Source organism: Caretta caretta, chromosome 3 (genome assembly GCF_965140235.1).
Source record: "Caretta caretta isolate rCarCar2 chromosome 3, rCarCar1.hap1, whole genome shotgun sequence".
Lineage (NCBI taxonomy): Eukaryota > Metazoa > Chordata > Testudines > Cheloniidae > Caretta > Caretta caretta.
The window spans coordinates 185,964,415-185,984,608 of NC_134208.1; the positions used below are offsets into that span (position 1 = coordinate 185,964,415).

A 20,194-nucleotide genomic window follows, 5' to 3' on the forward strand; every position below is an offset into this window, starting at 1 on the left:
AGCCATACAGGGAGACCAACTGGGAAGTCCCCACATCTGAGTCAACTGGGGTGGAGGAATGTGATCCTCCTTATCATATTAGTGCTGCCATCTGCTGGATCAAGCATTCTTGTTGGGTCTGGTGTTAGGCAGACAGCTCTCGCATCATTTGTTGTTACTGGGCTGTAGTAGCTGTGTCTGGTGCTGGTGCTGCTGCATTGCCTGCTGCTACTTCAGCAGCACCAGCAGCTACTTCAGAATCTTGTTCATCTCCATCCTAGCTCAGCGCAATCGACAAACAGAAGAAGAAGGGGCGTCCAGCTCGGGCCTTTTAGCAGATCCCGGTCATTGCTTGCATTCGCCACCAATTGTCACAGGGCAGGTACACTACTCCTTGGGGAATTCTGCACCACTGTACATGTGAAGAATTCATGTCTCCTGCAGAATTTTATTTTTTTCCCCAGCAGAAAACACATTCTGACCCAGAAGTGCTGCAGTTCTGCCTTTTGCCCACCAGAGGCCACTGTGGTGCCAGAACAGCCAACAACATGAATGCAGCAGGCTGTTCTGGTGCCACAGAGGCCTCTGGTGGGCAAAAGGCAGAACTGCAGCACTTCTGGGGCACAATGTATTTTCTATGGGGAAAAAAAATTGTGTGTGTGCACAGTGGCACAGAATTCACCCAGGTGAAGAAGTTCATCACAGCACCCGGCCTGCAGAGTCAGGTTAGGACAGAGTGGGGCACATGGGGCTGCTGGGGGGTCACAGACTGGGGTTCAGAAGGGCTAGTGGGGGGGACAGACTGGGGCATGGGCTCAGGAGCTAGCATGGTGACAGCGTTGAGCCAGGGGCTGAATGGGAGTGGGGGTGCATGGCCCCATGGGGAGGAGGCTGCAGGGACCCATCAGGATGGGGGCATGTGTGGAGATGGGGGAGATGTACCTGACTGAATGGGAGAGGCTTGGGATCACTCAAGGTCTGCATGGGCAAGGCTCCCCAACTCCCTAACAATCCTGTCCCTCCCCCCGAAAAAAACCTGTTCCACACTTCTCCCACCCACACACAACAACCTGCAGGTTCACTCAAGGCTCCTTCCCTTTCCCTCAGTTCCTCCATTATCCCTGACACTTCCTAAGCTTTTGCATTGCTTCTGATGGGTGCATGAAATACTGTTCTGTATTTTAATTTAAATGAATTACTCAAAGTTTTGTATTAATATGCCTAGCAAGGAATATATTTGTCAAAAAAAATTACCGGAACCTTTTTGTGTGTGTGTCTGTATTGTTACAGACATACATTCTGGCAGATATTTTGAAATAAATTACCAAATAATTGAAAATGGCATGATTATATTGTGTTATTTTGACAAAGAAAATACGCAAAATTTTGCAGAATTTTAAAATATTGTGCACAGAATTTTAATTTTTTTAGTGCAGAATTCCTCCAGGAGTAGTATACCCTGTCACACTTTGTAGAGGTGGATGGGGCATTATAGCCCCATGGTTGAGTCCAAATGACCGCCCTCCTCTGAATGGCTGTGTGGCCTAGTGGCTGGGGGGGTAGTAGGTTTCTACCCAGGAATGGATGGCATCTGGGGCAGTGGGACCCGGGCCCACCCTACTCCACTGAATTGCAACCTAGGGCTCTGTCAGTGGCAGGGCCAGTGCTAGGATGTTTCGTGCCCTAGGTGAAAGTTCCACCTTCCCCGCCCCCGGGAGCCCTGCGGCAGCTCCCTGCCCCCCCCCGACCTGAGGAATGCCTGGTGTGGCAGCTCCCAGCCGCTGCCCCCCCTCCCTCCCCCCCCTTGGCCCAGGGAGCCGCTTGCGGCAACTCCCTGCCGTGCGTCAGATCCCCGCCCCAGCTCAACTCTGCTCCACCTCCTCCCCAAGCATGCCACCGCCGCTCCGCTTCTCCCACCTCCCAGGCTTGCGGCGCCAATCAGCTGTTTGGTGCTGCAAGCCTGGGAGGGAGAGAAGCAGAGTGGGGCGGCATACTAGGGGAGGAGGCGGAGCAGAGGTGAGCTGGGGTGGGGAGCAGTTCCCCTGTGCACCGCACCCTGTTACTTGCTGCAGGCGGCCCTCCCCGCAGCCCCCTGCCCCAGCTCACCTCCGCTCCGGAGCGCGCTTTTGGCCGCCTCCAACCACTTGGCGCCCTAGGCGACTACCTAGTTCGCCTAGTGGTTGCACCGGCCCTGGTCAGCGGTGAATGGATTCACCACTAGGTCAGCAGGGATCCTCTGCCTTTGTCCTGGTTCCACAATTGGATCAACGTAAAGTTCCCCTGGAGTACCTCCTACCCTGTTTTCCAGTGCTGCCATCCATTAGTCTTCTGGTCCTCCGGGGTTGTCAGCTGGCGAAGCTCCCGACAGCGCTGTCTCCCCTTGGGCTTCCATGGGCAGCTGGGTATCTGCCTGGGTTTTGGCATGCCTGGTCTCTGGGGTCTGGGGCTCCGACAGCTCCCAGGAGGAAGTCTGCAATCTGCGTCCTCCTTCCTCAGTGGTTAGGCCAGATTGAGCTGGGCTGCTTCCTTTTATTCCGAGGCTCCTGTTGGAGCATGCCCAGCAGTGGCGAAGGAATGTGGCTTCCTTAACTTACAATATGAGGTTAATCCCTTTTTGTCCAGTGCAGGGCAGGTATACCCCTTCACGACTACCTTTAAATTACCTGTGCAAGAGGGAGATAGGAAGATCTACAAAATATAAGCAGAATTAAATTAATAGCTAGATCAATTTTTCCCCAGTCCTGCGAAGTTCTGAATACTTCCAGAGGGGTGCTGAGTACCCTCCATTCATTAACTTCAGTGCAAGCTGAGAATGCACAGTACCTCAAAGGATTGTTGCTCAAAGGCTAATTAAAGGATTGACAACAAACTAGACATGAGACTAAAGTCTGATTATACAAAAACTGTGCTAAAGAAAATAAGGAAAATGCATATTCAAGAAGATTTTAATCTTTTGGTTGATTAAGCCAGTAAATTGAATTAATGTAAAATAATATCTCTTGGGACAATGAGCCAATGTAGTCATCACTTTCTAAATGGAATTGTCATACAGGAAACTGGCCAGGAAAAGCATTTTAGAATTACTGAAGCCATCATATCAACAAGCAGTGTGATCAAAATAAAATTATTGTAGGAGAAGAGCTTTAGCTCCCGTGCATTTTACAAATGAAGACCATGGAGTAACACCTACTCTTCTATCGTGACCGTTGTTGTATATTTAACTTTTGCAATGCACTTGTAATTTTTAAAAAATATCATTTTACACTAAAGGTGGGGAAGTATGGAGTGAATAGGAATTGGTAATATCCCTTTATCCTTTCAAATAGTTTGTGAGCAGGCCCTCACTATCTTCTACGTTTCAGAAGCCACCAGAATCCAGCCAGAGCAGCAGTGTGTATAATTTGTGAGCTCTCTAATGGCTTCTGAAACACAGCAGATAATGATGGCTCCTAGAGGGACTATTTAAAGGGATACTACACAATTTCTTTACACATCAGCAGTTTTTCCCATTCTGGGTGCTCAGGGCAGAGGAGAAGACAATCTTCAATATACAATGAGATGAAGAAAATGGCAGGAACCTAGTTCAACCTCAACTTCCACTGCAGATATGCATCCATAGATGTGGGTAAAGCAGCTGGTGACTCCTTGAAAACTATCTTTGCTGCCACAGCAACCAATGCAGCTGCCCACAAAAGCGGTTCACAGATGTAAAGGGCTGTACGCTCAGGCAGCATCCTATCGGACCAAGCTCTTTTTCTATGCTGTCAATGCCCTTATCACATGTGGCCCAAGCCTAATGAACCACCAATGGACAACCCCTCTCCAGCAGCAGTGAATGGAGACCAGACAGAGGGGAAAAATAAATCCTAGCAGTATTTTAATATAATTTTCTTTGGTGTTATAAGTGAAAGTATGAGAAGACTGATGTTTACAATATCCACTCACACATAGAGCAGCTTTGTGTACTGCAACAACACAGTTATATAAGATATGGTGAAGTATTGAATCTTATCTTGACTTTTACTGATAATGCATTTGGGAGAGTATCTGTGAAACAGAATAAATCAGTATTCCTTTAGTGCTCTGTACAGTTGAACTAGTGCCATGGTTTACTAAATGACAAGGTTATCTACATTAGAGAATGAAGAATTAGGGTTATGGGGCATATACTGATGTCGCTACTTCCCAATGTTTTTGTTTCAGAAAAAAGTCTGATAAAATTTACTCATTCACATTTATACAAGATATAAAAATAGCTCTATGACATTTATGTAAAGAATTAAATATAATAGATTAAATAACTGAAAAATATTCACATAGTATTCAGTGGGGAAGAAATATTATAGTTACATAAGATTCAGTTTTCTAAAACTAAACATCTTCCAACATGTAAATAGAGTAAATAGAGTTTCCTAATTACAATTTAGCTAAAGCCTTTGAAATTCAGTGAGAGTATATCATTTTATTAATCCTATGCTTGGTTTCTCATAGTTATGTCTTTGGGATTCTTGGTCCTATAAATCTTTCAGTACCAGCTTTACTGAATGGGGATTCATGCCTCACAATAATTGTTAAAACTGCTCTTTCTTAAAATTACCAATATAAGTTACCTAGTTCCTAATCAGCACAATGCACTTCAACACAGAAGTTTTATAATATCAAAATGTAAAAGAGTGGGAAGTATCTTAAATCTTTAAAAAGTACACTTCTGTAAAGTAACGTTAAATATATATTTAAATCTTTTAAGCACATACTACTTAGCTTCTACAGGTGGGATCCACAAAGGGGACTTAGGTTTGTAAATGCCACTTTAGGTGCCTATATCCAACATTTAGGCCAGTAATTCTCAAACTTTTTTACTGCTGACCCCTTTCACATAGCAAGCCCCTGAGTGCGACTCCCCTTATAAATTAAAAACACTTTAAAATATATTTAACTCCATTATAAATGCTGGAGGCAAAGCAGGGTTGGGGTGGAGGTTGACAGCTCATGATCCCACATGTAATAACCTTGTAACCCCCTGAAGGGTCCCGACCCCCAGTTTGAGAAGCCCTGATTTAGGCACTACTGACATCCACAAAATTCCTGCTTAGCTGATGCATAATGCTGTAGGCATCTGAACTCCTTAATTGCCTACGTTTCTGCCATTGAAGTCCACTTGGCACCTACACCTCAGCAGCTTGGTGTGGACACAGCTGCCTAAATCCTGACACCACCCAGCTGCTTGGCACATGATTCAAGCTCCAGTGGGATCACAGCCTAGAGGCATTCCCCCACTTATCTTGCCTTTGGGGCCCAATCTAGTAGGTATGCTCAAAGCACTCACCTGGGAGGTAGGAGACCAAGCACAACTCCCTGGTTCATGTCAGAGAAGTGGGGGAGGGATTTGAACCAGAGCCATCCACATCCTGGTTGAATGTTGTAATCACTGGGAAAAAGTTATGCGAAGTTTTACAGATACTTAGATGTCTAAAAATGTAGATAGGTATCAGGTGGGATTTTCAAGCTTTTGAAAAATCCCACTAGATGCCGATCTGTATCTTTAGGAACCTAAATAATTTTACAAACCTGGCCCTAACAGCATACAAAATTAAACATAGACTTGAAGCCAAAAGACATAGTTTAAATCTGTGAGTTATATTGCTCTCATATTGTCAGGATGGGAGACACTCATGTAAGTGTACCTTACGTCATGGCCTGAAGACTGCCAAATCTACTCTCTGGCATACTACCAGGGGGGAGTGAATTCCAGACACAAAGGACTTCCACTGTGAAAGCTCTGTTGCCACTTCTAGAAAGTTCAGTTTTAGCAACCAGCAGCATAAGCATCCCAACAGACCTTAGCTGCAGGAAGGGGTATAAGGGGAAAGGCAGTTTCTCCAGTAACTGGCTTCCTGGCCAATCAGGGTTTTTAATATGTATCCAACACCTTATCCACATAGTTACAAAGGCATTTGGCTTTGACTTCTTTCTTCTTCTTTTTTTCGCATTTCCACAGATTTTATTCTGCATGCAGAAATGTTTCTTATTTTCTTTAGCTATTCATTTAGAAAAAAAGCTCATGTGCTATAATAACAGTCTGTGTGTATGATAATAACAATAAGCAATAATTTAAATATCTATATAATTTTGGACAAAGCAGGAAGCACATTCTAACATATAAACTTGGCATGTAACTGCTGAAAAGGACAACTGCATTCAGTACAAATGGTGGCTGTGAAGAAAGAATCAGTTAAGCATGGTCTTTTATGCATTTTAAAAATTGTTTATGAAAATAGGGAGGATGGTACAGATCTGGGAAAAGTTGGAAGGAAGCTTTATTAGTATTAAGTAAAGAAACTTGGGTGGGGAAATGCTCCCCACTCGCTGCACAAATCCCAAGAAGCCAACCATGATTTCCCCATTTGCACACCTACCCTCAATGTTGGAGTCCCAGCAGAGACACTTTGCGGCCACTATTGCAATATTTGGTACAGCGTGCCCACAATGCAGAGGTGGTTAGCCCATAGATATACAGAGTTGCAGTCCCCTTTCATGGCTGTGTCAAGAAAGCTCCAGCAGGGTTGGGCTCTGTGACAAGCAGGTATGCAGAACACCATAATGGTATGCAGGCCCTAAACATCCTACATACCTTGTGCCAGAACTGCAGTACAAATGTGGAGGAAGAGATCAGATTTGACTTTGCGTCGAGTGAGTTTTTATGAAACATTTAACTTTTATTTTGCAGACTTCATATGGAAGTACTCAAAAAAGATACTACACAATTGAGTCATGAAAAAAGATTGAAGGCACCAGCCACAATACACAGCAAGCCAGTGAAGAATGAGAAGATTGCAGATATTTTATTAATAAACCAAAGCTTGTATAAGTTTTTGGTTCCTTGAGGCTTTTATATTTTCTATTTCTCATATTAAAGAAAACATGGCTCCCAGGTCTCTGAAAGATGGTTTCCCCCTCCCCTTTTAATAAAAGTGTCCCAAATAGAGCTAAATCATGTAATAGTGGTGTGACATTGCACTCCATATGTTTTATGGCAATATGTTTATGAGTGTAAATATGATGTAACTGGAATATGCCTTATGCAGAAGGTCTCTTGTAAGGTATCATAACAAAGGTTATAACCTACTGAATATATTCCTCCTATTTGTATGTATCATTCTTGTATCTGAAGTGAGAAATATAAAGTATAACTCTGAGGTCCTATTGTAATTATGCGAAGTGTGGGCCATTGATGGTGGTTTAGAATCTTGATGGCTCCAGTTGACTGGGACAATTGGTTGTAAATGGCTCTGTTTACTTGCAAGCCTTTCTGTGTTTGTGTAAGCAGCCCAGGCAGAATGGAGGCTGGGGGTCTCAGAGGACATGTGATCATGTTACATGATGCTGAACTCCATCTTAAATCTGGTACTTTCCCATTTTGAAGGAGGGGTGGGGACCCAGAGAGACAAAAGATTCCCGCCTTGGGCCAAAGTTATAAAAGGGATGGAACAGAACAAAGGGGGCTGCCGGTCATGAGAAATCCCTTAGTTACCACCTGAGCTGGAACTAACAAGGACTGTACCTGGGAAAAGGATTGGGCCCAGACTAGGAAGGAGTCTAGTCTGTGAAAGAAGCTTATTGGAACATCTCTGAGGGTGAGATTTTACCTGTAAACAGTTTCTTAATGTATTAGGCTTAGACTTGCATGTTTTTGTTTTATTTTGCTTGGTGATTTACTTTGTTCTATCTGTCATTAAATGAAACCACTTAAATTCTACTTTTTATACTTAATAAAATCACTTTTGTTTATTAATTAACCCAGACTAAGTGATTAATATCTGGGGGAGCAAACAGCTGTGCATATCTCTCTATCAGTGTTATAGAGGGGGGACAATTTATGAGTTTACCCTGTATAAGCTTTATACAGAGTAAAACGGATTTATTTGGGGGTTGGATCCCATTAGGAACTGGGTGTCTTGGTGCTGGAGATAAGTGACTTGCTGAGCAGTTTTTGGTTAAAGTCTGCAGATTTGGAGGCATAGACCAGACCTGGGTTTGTGTTGCAGCGGGCTAGCATGTCTGGCTCAACAAGGCAGGGTTCTGGAGTCCCAAGTTGGCAAGGAAAACGAGCTCAGAGGTAATTCCAGCATGTCAGGTGACAGTCCCAAGGAGGTCTCTGTGACCGAACCCATCACAAGTGGTCTCTGTTAGTTGAACAACCAGGAGTCCGGTGGCACCTTGAAGACTAACAAATTTATTTGGGCATAAACTGCTATCATTAACTTATTCTGGGGAAAAATCTTTATGTCTCTTGTTGTTACAGGGAGACCAATACCTCTTCTACCTCACACTCCCAACCCCCAGAAAAGAAGGTATTATTACAGCTTCGTTGTTGTGTCTGCTCATAAAAGGGTGGAACAACTTAGCAGTAATCAGTAACACTATAACATTTATTTACAGTACACAGTACCTCTGCAGAACGCCTCTAGATGGTCATTTTCAGGGTTCTTATAATATGTGGTTTAACAGGCATTGGTGAGGCCTCATCTGAAGTACTGAGTCCAGTTTTGGGCCCCACACTATAAGAAGGATGTGGAAAAATTGGAAATAGTCCAGTAGAGGGCAACAAAAATGATTAGGGGGCTGGAGCACACGACTTATGAGGAGAGGCTGAGGGAACTGGGATTATTTAGTCTGCAGAAGAGAAGAATGAGGGAGGATTTGACAGCTGCTTTCAACTACCTGAAAGGGGGGTTCCAAAGAAGATGGATGTAGGCTGTTCTCAGTGGTACCAGATGACAGAACAAGGAGTAATGGTCTCAAGTTGCAGTGGGAGAGGTTTAGGTTAGATATTAGAAAAAACTTAGGAGAGTGGTAAAGTACTGGAACAGGTTACCTAGGGAGGTGGTGGAATCTCCTTCCTTAGAGGCTTTTAAGGTCAGGTTTGACAAAGCCCTGGCTGGTATGATTTAGTTGGGGTAGGTGCTGCTTTGAGCAGGGGGTTGGACTAGATGATGTCCCTTCCAACCCTGATATTCTATGATTCTATGATTCTTTTGTGGGTAAAAACCCCCACTTCTTCAGATGCATGGAGTGAAAATTACAGATACAGGTATAAATATACTGGCACATGAAGAGAAGGGAGTTTTTGTAGTGAGCCAGTAGATCATTAACAATCTACAACCTATCCTGGAAAATGATCCCTCTCTCTCACAGACCTTGGGAGGCAGGCCAGTCCTCGCTTACAGACAGCCCCCCAACCTGAAGCAAATACTCACCAGGAACTACACACCACACCACAGAAACACTAACCAGGAACCAATCCCTGTAACAAACCCCATTGCCTACTCTGTCCCTATATGTACTCTAGCAACACTATCAGAGGACCCAACCACTTCAGCCACACCATCAGGGGCTCATTCACCTGCAACGTAATATATGCCATCGTGTGCCAGCAATGCCCCTCTGCCATGTACATTGGCCATACTGGACAGACTATACGTAAAAGAATAAATGGACACAAATCACACATCAGGAATGGTAACGTACAAAAGACAGTAGGAGAACACTTCAATCTCCCTGGACATCAATAACAGATTTAAAAGTAGTCATCCTTCAACAAAAATACTTCAGAAACAGACTTCAAAGAGAAACTGCAGAGCTATAATTTATTTGCAAACTTAACACCATTAATTTGGGCTTGAATGGGGACTGGGAGTGGCTGGCTCACTACAATTTTCCCTCTTTTGGTATTGACACCTCCTCCTCAATTATTAAGAGTGGACCACATCCACCCTGACTGAATTGGCCTTGTCAACTCTGGTTCTCCACTTGTAAGGTAACTCCCTTCTCTTCCTGTGCCAGTATATTTATGCCTGTATCTGTAATTTTCACTCCATGCATCTGAAGAAGTGGGGTTTTTTACCCAGGAAAGCTTATGTCCAAATAATCTGTTAGTCTTTAAAGTGCCACCAGACTCCTTGTTGTTTTTGTGGATACAGACTAACATAGCTACCCCTCTGATACTTGGCACCATGTTGTTAGTTGGTATAACCTAGCTTGTAGGCCTCTGGAGGTAAAAAGTCATTCTGGAACTCAAGGCAGTAATACAAACCAAACCAACTCTTGCTCAGCATGGCTGCCAAAGCAACGTCTTCTGGGGATTATTTACTAGCTGGATTTACACACTATCTAGAATTTAAAGCTGCTTTTCCTTGACAGTGAATCCCTCTATGGTGTAGCTTCCACAGTGGGTGCTATGAAGCATAAATTATATTTCCTCATGATCATTGAATTAAATCTGGTCTATTACCTGGACCCTGTGTGACTTTCAGAATTCTGCTAAAGTACAATTCCCAAAAGCACCATGAAGGGGTCAAAGAGTAACAACCTTTGTGATACCAAAAATCAAATTCAAAACCTTGGATGAACACTTTAGGGATCTAGGGCACTTTCACTGCATATGAAGGTAAGTACTTTTGTGCTATTACCTCCTTCTCTCTAGGGACACACCATAGCATAGCACACTGTATTGGAGAGTCTCATATCTGGTGTTTTAGGTATAGCCCCTGCTCCTGGAGTCCTTTAAATTTGTGAGATTCTCAGCTTTAGTTAAAAAATGGATGTGTCTAGCCCTTATTGCTGCAGAGAAAAGCTAGAAAACATGGACGCTAAAGGGCCAAACCCCAGAAGGCAAATAAAAAGACCCCAAGTTTTTATTTTTTAAAACCTCATGATTTGTCAGCCAATCTCAGGCTTTCTGGGTGTCTGGGTCACGCTGTGTTTGAAGGCTTGAGGTTGGCAAACCTTGTAATATTTCCATTGGAAATAGCTCAATAGGCAGGTCTTTAAACAGAGGGGAGCAGGGGTGGAAGGCAGCCAAGGAAAATTTAGTTAGAAATAGTGAGGGTGTGTGTGTGTAAGCAGAGACTGTTCCCACTGTGGGGGAAGGGGGAGAAAGGTAGGAGTGAGGGGATGTAGGGAGGGGAGTGGCGGACCCAAAGGTTGAGGCAATAGAGGGCGAGAAGCTTGACAGCAGGAAGGGAAAGAAGAGGATGGGGAAACTGTAGGTGAGCAATGGCGCAGACAGGGTGCCCGGCGCCGCAGGACACTCCCCCACCTTGGCCGTTGCTCCGCAGCCCATTTGTTTCCCCTCAGCCGCAGTTTCTGACAGCTGCAGCCATCACCCAAAGCCACCAAGCTGCATATCCAACGCCACAGCAACCACTAGGGGACGGGGCGGGGTCCTAGTCGCGTTGCACCTTGGGACTTGTAGGCGCTCACAGACTCTACCCTGCCCGGCGAGGCGACTCAAAGGCGCGGGTGAAACTCCAATCCCCATGATCCACTTTGAGAGGCTGCCAAGCAGGTTCCGCAAGGAGCAGGCTGAGCTGTGGGCGTTGGGGTTTCCAACCGAACCTCTCCGATTCTCCAAAGCCGCTTACGCCAACTCACTAACCTTCCCGCCCACATTGAGTGAGGCGCCAGGGCTGCCTAGGAAACATGCCTGGCCGTGTGCGCTGGAGACTGAGCCCCGGGAGGGGGAAGGAGGGGACGCCGGCCAGCCAGCCAGCCAGCCAGCCAGCCAAGGGAGTGCCATTCTCCTCTCCGCGCTGCCTGGGTGAGCTGTACTCGCCTCTGTCGCCACTCGCCTCGGAGCACATGAACCAGGCTGCGGAGAAGAGCGCTGCTGCCAGGTGGGTGACAGATAGCGACCGCTTGGGCGCGCTGCTTTGGCTGTGGGCTTTTGTGTCAGGTCACATCCCCCCACTACCACTCCCTAGTGGGGCACGGTGCCCTGTGTTATACCTCCTCCCCACACACGGAGGAGCATTGCTTTGACTGTGGGGTTAGTAGTATCCGCTCGCTTCCCTGGGGCACGGTGCCCTGCGTTATTCCCTCTCCCCCCCCCCCCCCCGACAGAGGGGATCGTTGCTTTGGCTGTGGGGTTAGTATCCATTCTCCCCTCTCGGGCACGATGCCCTGCGTTATTCCCCCCCCCCCCCCCGAGACAGAGGGGATCGTTGCCTCTCGGGCACGATGCCCTGCGTTATTCCCCCCCCCCCCCGGAGATCATTGCTCTGGCTGTGGGTGTTCGTATCCGTTCATCCCTGTGGGAACATTTCTCTGGCTGGGGGTATTCGTGTCAGATTACCTCCTGTGCAGGATGATGCCCCGTTTTACTCCTATGGGGAATATTGCTCAGCATGTGACATGAAGTTTAAAGCTCCCCAGTCCAGTCCCCTCTGTGGAGTGTTGCTCTGGGGGACAGCGCCGGGTTATACCACCACCATGGACTATTGTTTTGAGTGTGATGACGGATTATATTCCTTGTGTGGAGTATATCTTTGTGTGTGATGCCAGATTTTACCCGAAGGGTCGTATTGCTTTCAGTGTGGATTCATTGATAGTAGGTTATGTACTAAGTGGGGAATATTGCTTATGTGTCTGGGGGAGGCACCACTGAGGAATACTGCTGTGGTTGTGAGGTACAGTTTATATTAACCGATACCAATACACTCTGGGTTAGTTTGTTAATATAAGGTTAAATGGAGGATAATGAATATGGTTAGAGGCATATTCTGTGGAAAATGCATGGTTTAGCCTTTTGCTGGTTAGCTTATTCCTATCCTCCCTTCCATCTAGTACTGAACAGTGTTATCTGCATGAGTCTTTGCTTTTCTTCTTCTCTGATTCAGAAATCTCTCTCTGACGTTTGTGACTGGCTTTTTGGTGAATGAGTGTGGTGTGAGGTGAATGTTACAAAGGATGTGGAGAAACCACACAGAAAGGATACGAACTAAAAATTTAATTCCGGCTTTAGGGTAAGGAAAAGGAAATCATGAAAGTATGTGTTGGTGCAAGGAAAAAATTGTTATTCCAAAACATGGTAGTAAACATTTTTTTAAAAATGCTTTCTTGACTTGATGGTAAATTGAAATGTTTTGGTGGCTGCAAAATGGACAGTGTTTGAATTAAATTGTTGTTTTAGACTCCGAGAGAGCTATTTTTTTAGGACAGAGCGGGGAAGAGGTCATCTTGTTTGGATGTATTATGTTAATTCTGTTTCTCTTGAACATTATCCTGTATGCAGATTGACAATTGCAAATGAATTATGGTGGAAAAGCTGAGAAGAATTCCATATAACTCGCTTAGAACTGACAGAATAAATTCAGATTTATTGCTGGAAAACCCTTACACTTTGCATTTTAAGTTCACGTTTATTTTACATTTAAAATATACTTTTTTCCCTTTTTTATTTTCAGTTTAAATCTACAGACATAAATTTTAAAAGGGAAAAACCCAGAAAGCCTCTTTTTGGAGGAAGACAAGAAAGTGCATTAGAGGAGACACAGCCCGGACTCTTCTCCAGATGGTGGTGACATACAGAAGTTACTTTGCCTTTGGAAAGAAAAGACCTGTGTGACATTAATTTACGTGTATGTGCATTATCCCCCTTCCTCGCCCCAGAAGTTGTCTGGGCTGCAAAGCAGCGGGGAGGCTGCAGCTGCTTGTCTCGGGCAACAGAAGATTATGGTGCCAGCACAATAGTAGCAGCCGCGGCAGGAACAGCAGCAGCAGCAGAGCTGGTCCGTGAATGTGTGTTCTGATTAAAATCAGCATTGGAAAGTGCAACCTGAAAATTCAGCAGCTAGGCAGGAATTGATAACGTTTAAAAGAGGGAAACATTTTAAGGGGGAAGAGGGAGGGCGGCACTAGGTTTTGTGTGTGCTTGTGGGAGTGGGGATTGATTATCATGGCGGATCGGACAGCTCCTAGATGCCAGCTACGTCTGGAATGGGTTTACGGGTACAGGGGTCACCAGTGCCGCAACAACCTGTACTACACGGCAGGCAAGGAGGTGGTTTACTTCGTGGCTGGAGTCGGGGTGATTTATAACACCAGAGAGCACACCCAGAAGTTCTTCTTGGGACACAACGATGATATTATCAGGTAAGGGGGGGGGCAGACAGTTGGTGTGTGTGGGGGTTAATAGAGAGGGGCGGGGAGAGGAGAACTAGTAAATACCTCCTCCTCTACTCACCTCTGAGCATGTTTCTTTAATTTTAGGGAGAAGCACAGGTTGTCATCAAAGGCCTGGGTGAAATCTAGATCTGTCTGGATCCTGCTGATCTTTTTTGTATTGAAGCCCCCAAATTGGAATTCAGAATAGAAAATGAGTTTAGCCTCTCCTATTGCACCACAAACAAACAAACAAACAAACAAAAAACAACACCACCACAACAGGAAAAATCAAAAAAGTTTAGTGCAAAAACTTTACTGCAAAAGCCCTGCCAATTTTCGGTCCACAGTCCCTTAATGATGATGACTAAATAGAGAATATGGTGTAGATGCTACTCTTACAGCAATAAAATCTGGACTCCAGACATCCCAGTTCAACAGTATCACAAATGCACCTGAATCCTGCCATTTTTTGGTTCCCACACTGCCAATTCCACTTCAACAAAGAACAAGTTTAGTTGCTCATGCCCCAGGAAAATTGTGTGCCAGTGCATTCTGTTCAACAGAACTACAAAAGTCCAGATTCAACACCTGAATCCTGGATTAAGCCAAGTTTTCATCTCAGTCTCTCAAATTCTACTGCCTAAATAGAGAACATGTTTAGCCATGCCTGCTGTACCTTAAGATGTGCCCTAGCATTGCAAAAATTTGGATTCAGTTTCTGGGTTCAGCTGGATTCTGCCAAATTTTGTTCACAAACACAGAAATTGTATCAACAAAACAGAGAACAAATTTTGCTTCGACTATTCCACCAGAGAAATCTGGACCCCAGTACAAAAAAGCTGCATGGACTGCTGAAGCCAGTTAACTGTTGGCCACCTACCATTTTTTTTACCACCTAAATTTAGTATAGATGAAACTTCTCCTACTCAAGCAGAGTAATCTGGAATTCAGAATAGTACATGATGAATCATGGTGCAACAGTGCTGCAGAAAACACATATCCAGCAGTTGAACGTCGGGGTGTCCATCTAGGTTTTGCCACTGAATATGCAAATACTGCAATTGTCAGATAACCATACTGGAGTCATAGCTTACAGAAATCCATCTACCTTATACAACATGATGTCTTTCACTACCACATACATATGTTAGTTGGCTCATTTACCTCCCTCTTTTCATTGGGTGCACTTACAAAGTTCATTCTGGTTTTAAAGGTATTCCCAATCCATGCGACATTCTTTATTTAAATTTTATTTCTTGAAATGCTACTACCTCTAAAACCAGAATGAACTTTTTAAAAGTACCCATGGTAGTTCATTAAATGCCTGGTACCTCCCTTTTATATTGCTGGTCATTTATTTATTCCTTAGAAGCTAGAAAGTATAATAATCAAGGTCCATATTTAGCAATGTATATATGAGTTTTATTTTAATACACTCATTCAAAGCTTTGATTTTGTTGCATTTCCATCTGCTAAGGAAATAGTGTCCTGATGATTACTATTGTATAAATTGTATGGCTGGTCATTTATGGAACATTTCTGAGGATTGTTTCCAGTACACTGCATATGTACTAAATTTTGATGATAAAACAGGGGGAGGGTATGTAGGTGTTAAGCATTGGCATTTTGACACTACATGCTAGTTTTATTCTAATTGTAAAGGATAGTAGTATGCAAATCAGTTATTTAAATCAAAAAGCTGTTTGAGGACTAGTCCTGTGGTTAGCGTAATATGCTGGGATTTGAAACTACAGTTCAATTCCTGAGCTGTTAGGGCTGATAATTCTGCTGAGTCAGCATGTTCCACTCCTGGAGGTGGCAGGAGTATTTTGCATTGCTCAAAATGAGTGCTCTGTTGCCAAGTAAATAGCAGCATCAATGGGATCCAAATAGGCGTTCCATGTATCTCTTCATAGCCAAGGAAGGTTGCTGGGATGTGGGGCTTAGGAAAAGACAAGTCTTCTGCTGATAGAATATTTTTCTTTTTGCATTTGTAATACTTGATGCCTTTATTCCTTTGGTACATTTTGTGATTCTCATTAATAGAGAATTCAGGCACAGCATCCAATATAGCCACTTTTTAGCTGGATGTTCACTGGTATGATAAGCAGTGAAGTGCTTAATAAATGTTAACATTTAAATTGTCACAGTTAGGTGTCAGAGCCAACATCTTATTGAGATGAATGGGCAATAGTTCTTCAGTATTTCCATTGGTGCTATTGTTTTACTTCTTCTATGTCCAGACTCATGACAACAGTGCATAAATTTGCAATATGAAAGTTCATTGTAACTAAAGGGGTTTGTAACTTTTTTTTTTTAATTAAAATGAAACTTTACACTTTGGAAAATACTGCAGAATCAGTATGAAGGCCTTGAATATGTGGTTTTTCTGCCTCCCATAGGTTCCTATTGGCTCCATTTGTAGCAAAACCTTTCAGGGATGTACTGTTTTTATGAGAGTTGATGAACCCTATAAAAACATTTATAGAGATTGAGAGTTACCATCCCACTTTGCAGTGTTTTACCAAAGTCATGGGCATCAATGTTTTTCCATAATGAAAAGGTCACATGTTAAAAAAAAATTAATTTCACTTCCACCAGTTCACAAATTGCCCTGTCTTTGGCTTTGTGTCAACATCATGCAGTGGATATAGTTCCTTTTTGGCTAAGTTAAACAAGAGCCTCTTAAATTACACTTAGAGTTCAGATTGGAGGTGGGGAAAAGTAGTGATACTTTTCCAAGATCCAGCCCTCCCCCCAAATCAATTTCTGTGCACTTGAGACACCACTCTTGGTGGAATGTCTAGATGTTCAAAATATGATCATGTGGGCTCTGCTATGGTCTTTCTTCACAGAGGGAGGGAAATAAATGGTGATATTCTCTCAAGCACCATCTACTTCTGATGGAAAAATGAGATGTCAATCACAGTAGATTGTGCTGTCTTCATAATACAATTCTCCATCTCCTTTATATGCTTTGATCAGCTGTGAAATAATTAATGATGTTCATATTTAAATTATTATTGTGAGTGTGAGCCATCACATCATTGTGGTGAATAGGGGCAGTTCACACCTCACAGGACTATTGTTACAGTCTCTCTGAAGATTCAGGCAGACATAGAATCATAGACATCAGTCATAGACATCAATTACATTTGCGCTTTTTATGGTTTTATCCTGCACTCTCAAAAATGAGACAGCAAGCCTTGGCAACCACTAATGAGCACCTCTCCTCATGGCTTCTTCTTGATCTGCTGGTAGTAGGAGTAAACTGGGCCTTTTTTCACCCTTCTCCCTCTTTGCTATCTTTACTATTTCCCCTGTAGTGAAGGGTATAGTATCTCTCTGTAGACAGTGCCAGGAGAGAGGGGAGGAATACAGAGGTCACTGTTTGATCTGCTGCCAGAAAGGAGTTGAGAACAAAGGGTAAACAACAGAAAAAAAGCTCACTGTTGGAAGCTCAAGCTGTAGAATGGAGCAGGTGCTGCTTCCTCCTCCTTCCCTGGTTCTTCTGCTGGTCATGCCTCTGCTGATGACAAAGAAAATTCTCAGTAGGGAGTCGAGCTTCTGGAGGAAAATCAATGTTCCTTGAAGAATCCTTAAGCCCTGAATCTGGTAAATAGGTACAGTTGCCTGTGAAGGTTCAGAAGTTCTGTTCTACAGTTGGTTGAAATCTGGAAATTTTAAAGTGTTGGAATTTCTCATGAAACAAAATTTGTGAAAAAAATGCATTTAGAAGTACCTAATTGCTCTGTTTTGATAAGGTCCAAGTGCTTTGTTCAACTATCATATATAATTAATATGTATTAGGAAAAATGATAACCTTGAAATTAAACACTTGGACCGTATTGAAACAAAGTAAAACATTTCAATGAAATTGATATGTTCTTGTGAAATATTTAAATTTTTTCTAATCTGTATTTTTCAATGGAAATTTGTTCCCTTGGAAAAATTTTCACTCAGCTCACTGTTCTCATCCAACACTTTATGACTCTCATAAGAATGGCAATACTAGGTCAGACTAAAAGTCCATCCAGCCCAGTATCCTGTCTTCCGACAGTGGCCAATGCAAGGTACTTCAAAGGGAATGAACAGAACAGGTAATCATCAAGTGATCCATCCCCTGTTGTCGATTCCCAGCCTCTGGCAAATGAAGGCTAGGGACACCATTCCTGCCCATCCTGGCTAATAGCCATTGGTGGACCTATCCTCCATGAATTTATCTAGTTATAGTCTTGGCCTTCACAACATCCTCTGGCAAAGACTTCCACAGGTTGACTGTGCATTGTGTGAAGAAATACTTGCTTTTATTTGTTTTAAACCTGCTGCCTATTAATTTTATTTGGGGACCCCTAATTCTTTTGTTATGAGAAGGAGTATATTATACTTTCCTATGTACTTCCTTCAGACCAATCATGATTTTATAGACCTCTATCATATCCACCCTTAGTCATATCTTTTCGAAGCTGAAGAGTCCCAGTCTTATTAATCTCTCCTCATATGGAAGCTGTTCCATACCCCTAATAATTTTTGTTGCCCTTTTCTGTATCTTTTCCAATTCCAATATATCTTTTTTGAGATGGGGTGACCAGATCTGCACTCAATATTCAAAATGTAGGCGTAGCATGGATTTATATAGAGGCAATATGATATTTTCTGTCTTATTAGCTATGCCTTTCGTAATGCCTTTTGATTCCCAACATTCTGTTAGCTTTTTTGTCTGCCTCTGCATATTGAGTGGATGTTTTCAGAGTACTATCCAAAATGACTTCAAGATCTCTTCCTTGCGGGGTAACAGCTAATTTAGACCCCATCATTTTATATGTATACTTGCAATTGTGTTTTCCAATGTGCATTACAAAATTCAGGTTGGGAAGGGGTTTCCTGTTTTTCTTAGCCCTTATTTAGACGTTTATTTCTTGGACTATGAAAGTTTTCCATGTTCAAGAGTGTATGATGATAACTTTTAAAAATGTGATTGTCTATTATAAAAGCCAGTTTCTTTAGGCCAGGTTATTTAAACCTGTATAAGTAGATTGTAGTGATTCTGAAGGGAGACGTTTTTAAGTAAGAAATTATATATGGTAGGTCTCAATTGTCATCTCTGTAATTGATGTAACAAGGCCAAAAGATCTGTGCTGCTCTTAGGAGGTAACCGGTATTCTGTGAAGTCAGTGAATGAAATACAGTTCTTGCGATGAAGATGTATGTTGTGATGTGGAGCTATTGTGTTGGAAATATAAAAGCAAGATGAAAATCAGTGACTTTCCAGCATTATATTCATAAATAGTGCTTTTGGCATACGAAGGCCTTTACTTCGCTTCTGTTTAAACATATTTTCCATACGAGGTGTGTTTTGAAATCTAATATGTAACTTTTCAACAGCAGCAGCAGCAGCATAGGTTTGGAAATATTTTTTGCAAGACCTAAAAAGATAAAAAACACTTTTCATCACAGTCTAGAAATATATAATATGTAACTAAACATATATTAACCCCACTAAATAGCACTACAGTGTTAGCCATTCAATTTCTTTCCTTTTGATCCATTTCTGCAGTTATTACAAAGAAATGAATGGCTTATAATGAGTAACTGTTCCAGTTGTTAGTGTTTTTGTTTGCTGTAGCTGCTGTGGGCTGCTCTTTCCTGGTTGCACGGAAATAATAATTATAGGAGTTGCTAATAGTTGCGGGGGGGGGGGGGGGGAGAGCGGTATTTCTTGCACAGTACCCTGTGGAGAAATTTGACTAATAATTTGAGTGAGTGACTTGTAGCCAGTATTGCTGGGGGTGCTTCTGCACCCCCTGGCCAGTAGTAGTAATAACAAACATCAAAGACATGGTTTCCATCACCCCCACTATAAAAATTGTTCCAGCACCCCTACTTGTAGCCAGCACTGTTCCTGGCTCTGCCACTGACTTAGGGTTGATTTACATAAGTGTTTGTAATGATTTTTAACTATATATCAGTTTTAGAAACCAATATAATTAAAGTGGTACAGTTCCTAGTGTGAATGCACATATACGTTGTTCCAATTAACTATACCAATTTCTAAACAATATAATTAAATGGATACAAAAACTAATGTAGACAAGCCGTTCATATATGAAATCAGTCAGGACACTCTCTCTGTATTTCAATTTCCCTGTCTGTAAAATGGCCATGTTACCAAGCATCACAGAGGTGTTGAGGCTTAATCAATGTTTATAAAGTTGGATGAAATGAAAAATATTTACTCAGGGGAAGATAATCAGGCATGCCACTCAAAGGC

At 42.9% G+C, this 20,194-nt stretch overlaps 1 protein-coding gene across 9 annotated transcripts in view; it reads left to right on the plus strand.

The window, feature by feature from the left end:
- The first annotated feature begins 11,344 nt into the window (after window positions 1-11,344).
- Window positions 11,345-20,194, plus strand: part of EML6 (EMAP like 6) — a 298,929-nt gene continuing 290,079 nt past the window's right edge. For 3 of the 9 annotated variants that reach the window (XR_012667789.1, XM_048842342.2, XM_075127190.1), the window contains exons 1-2: window positions 11,347-11,654; window positions 13,224-13,911. Coding sequence is in view for 8 of the 9 variants with exons in the window: in XM_048842342.2 (XP_048698299.1) it covers window positions 13,715-13,911 (197 nt within the window). In the remaining variant the exon portion in view is untranslated. Of the gene's footprint in view, window positions 11,655-12,160; window positions 12,368-12,656; window positions 12,783-13,223; window positions 13,912-20,194 lie in introns of those variants that run through there. The other 6 variants (XM_048842336.2, XM_048842339.2, XM_048842337.2 and 3 more) reach the window with 5 other exon arrangements.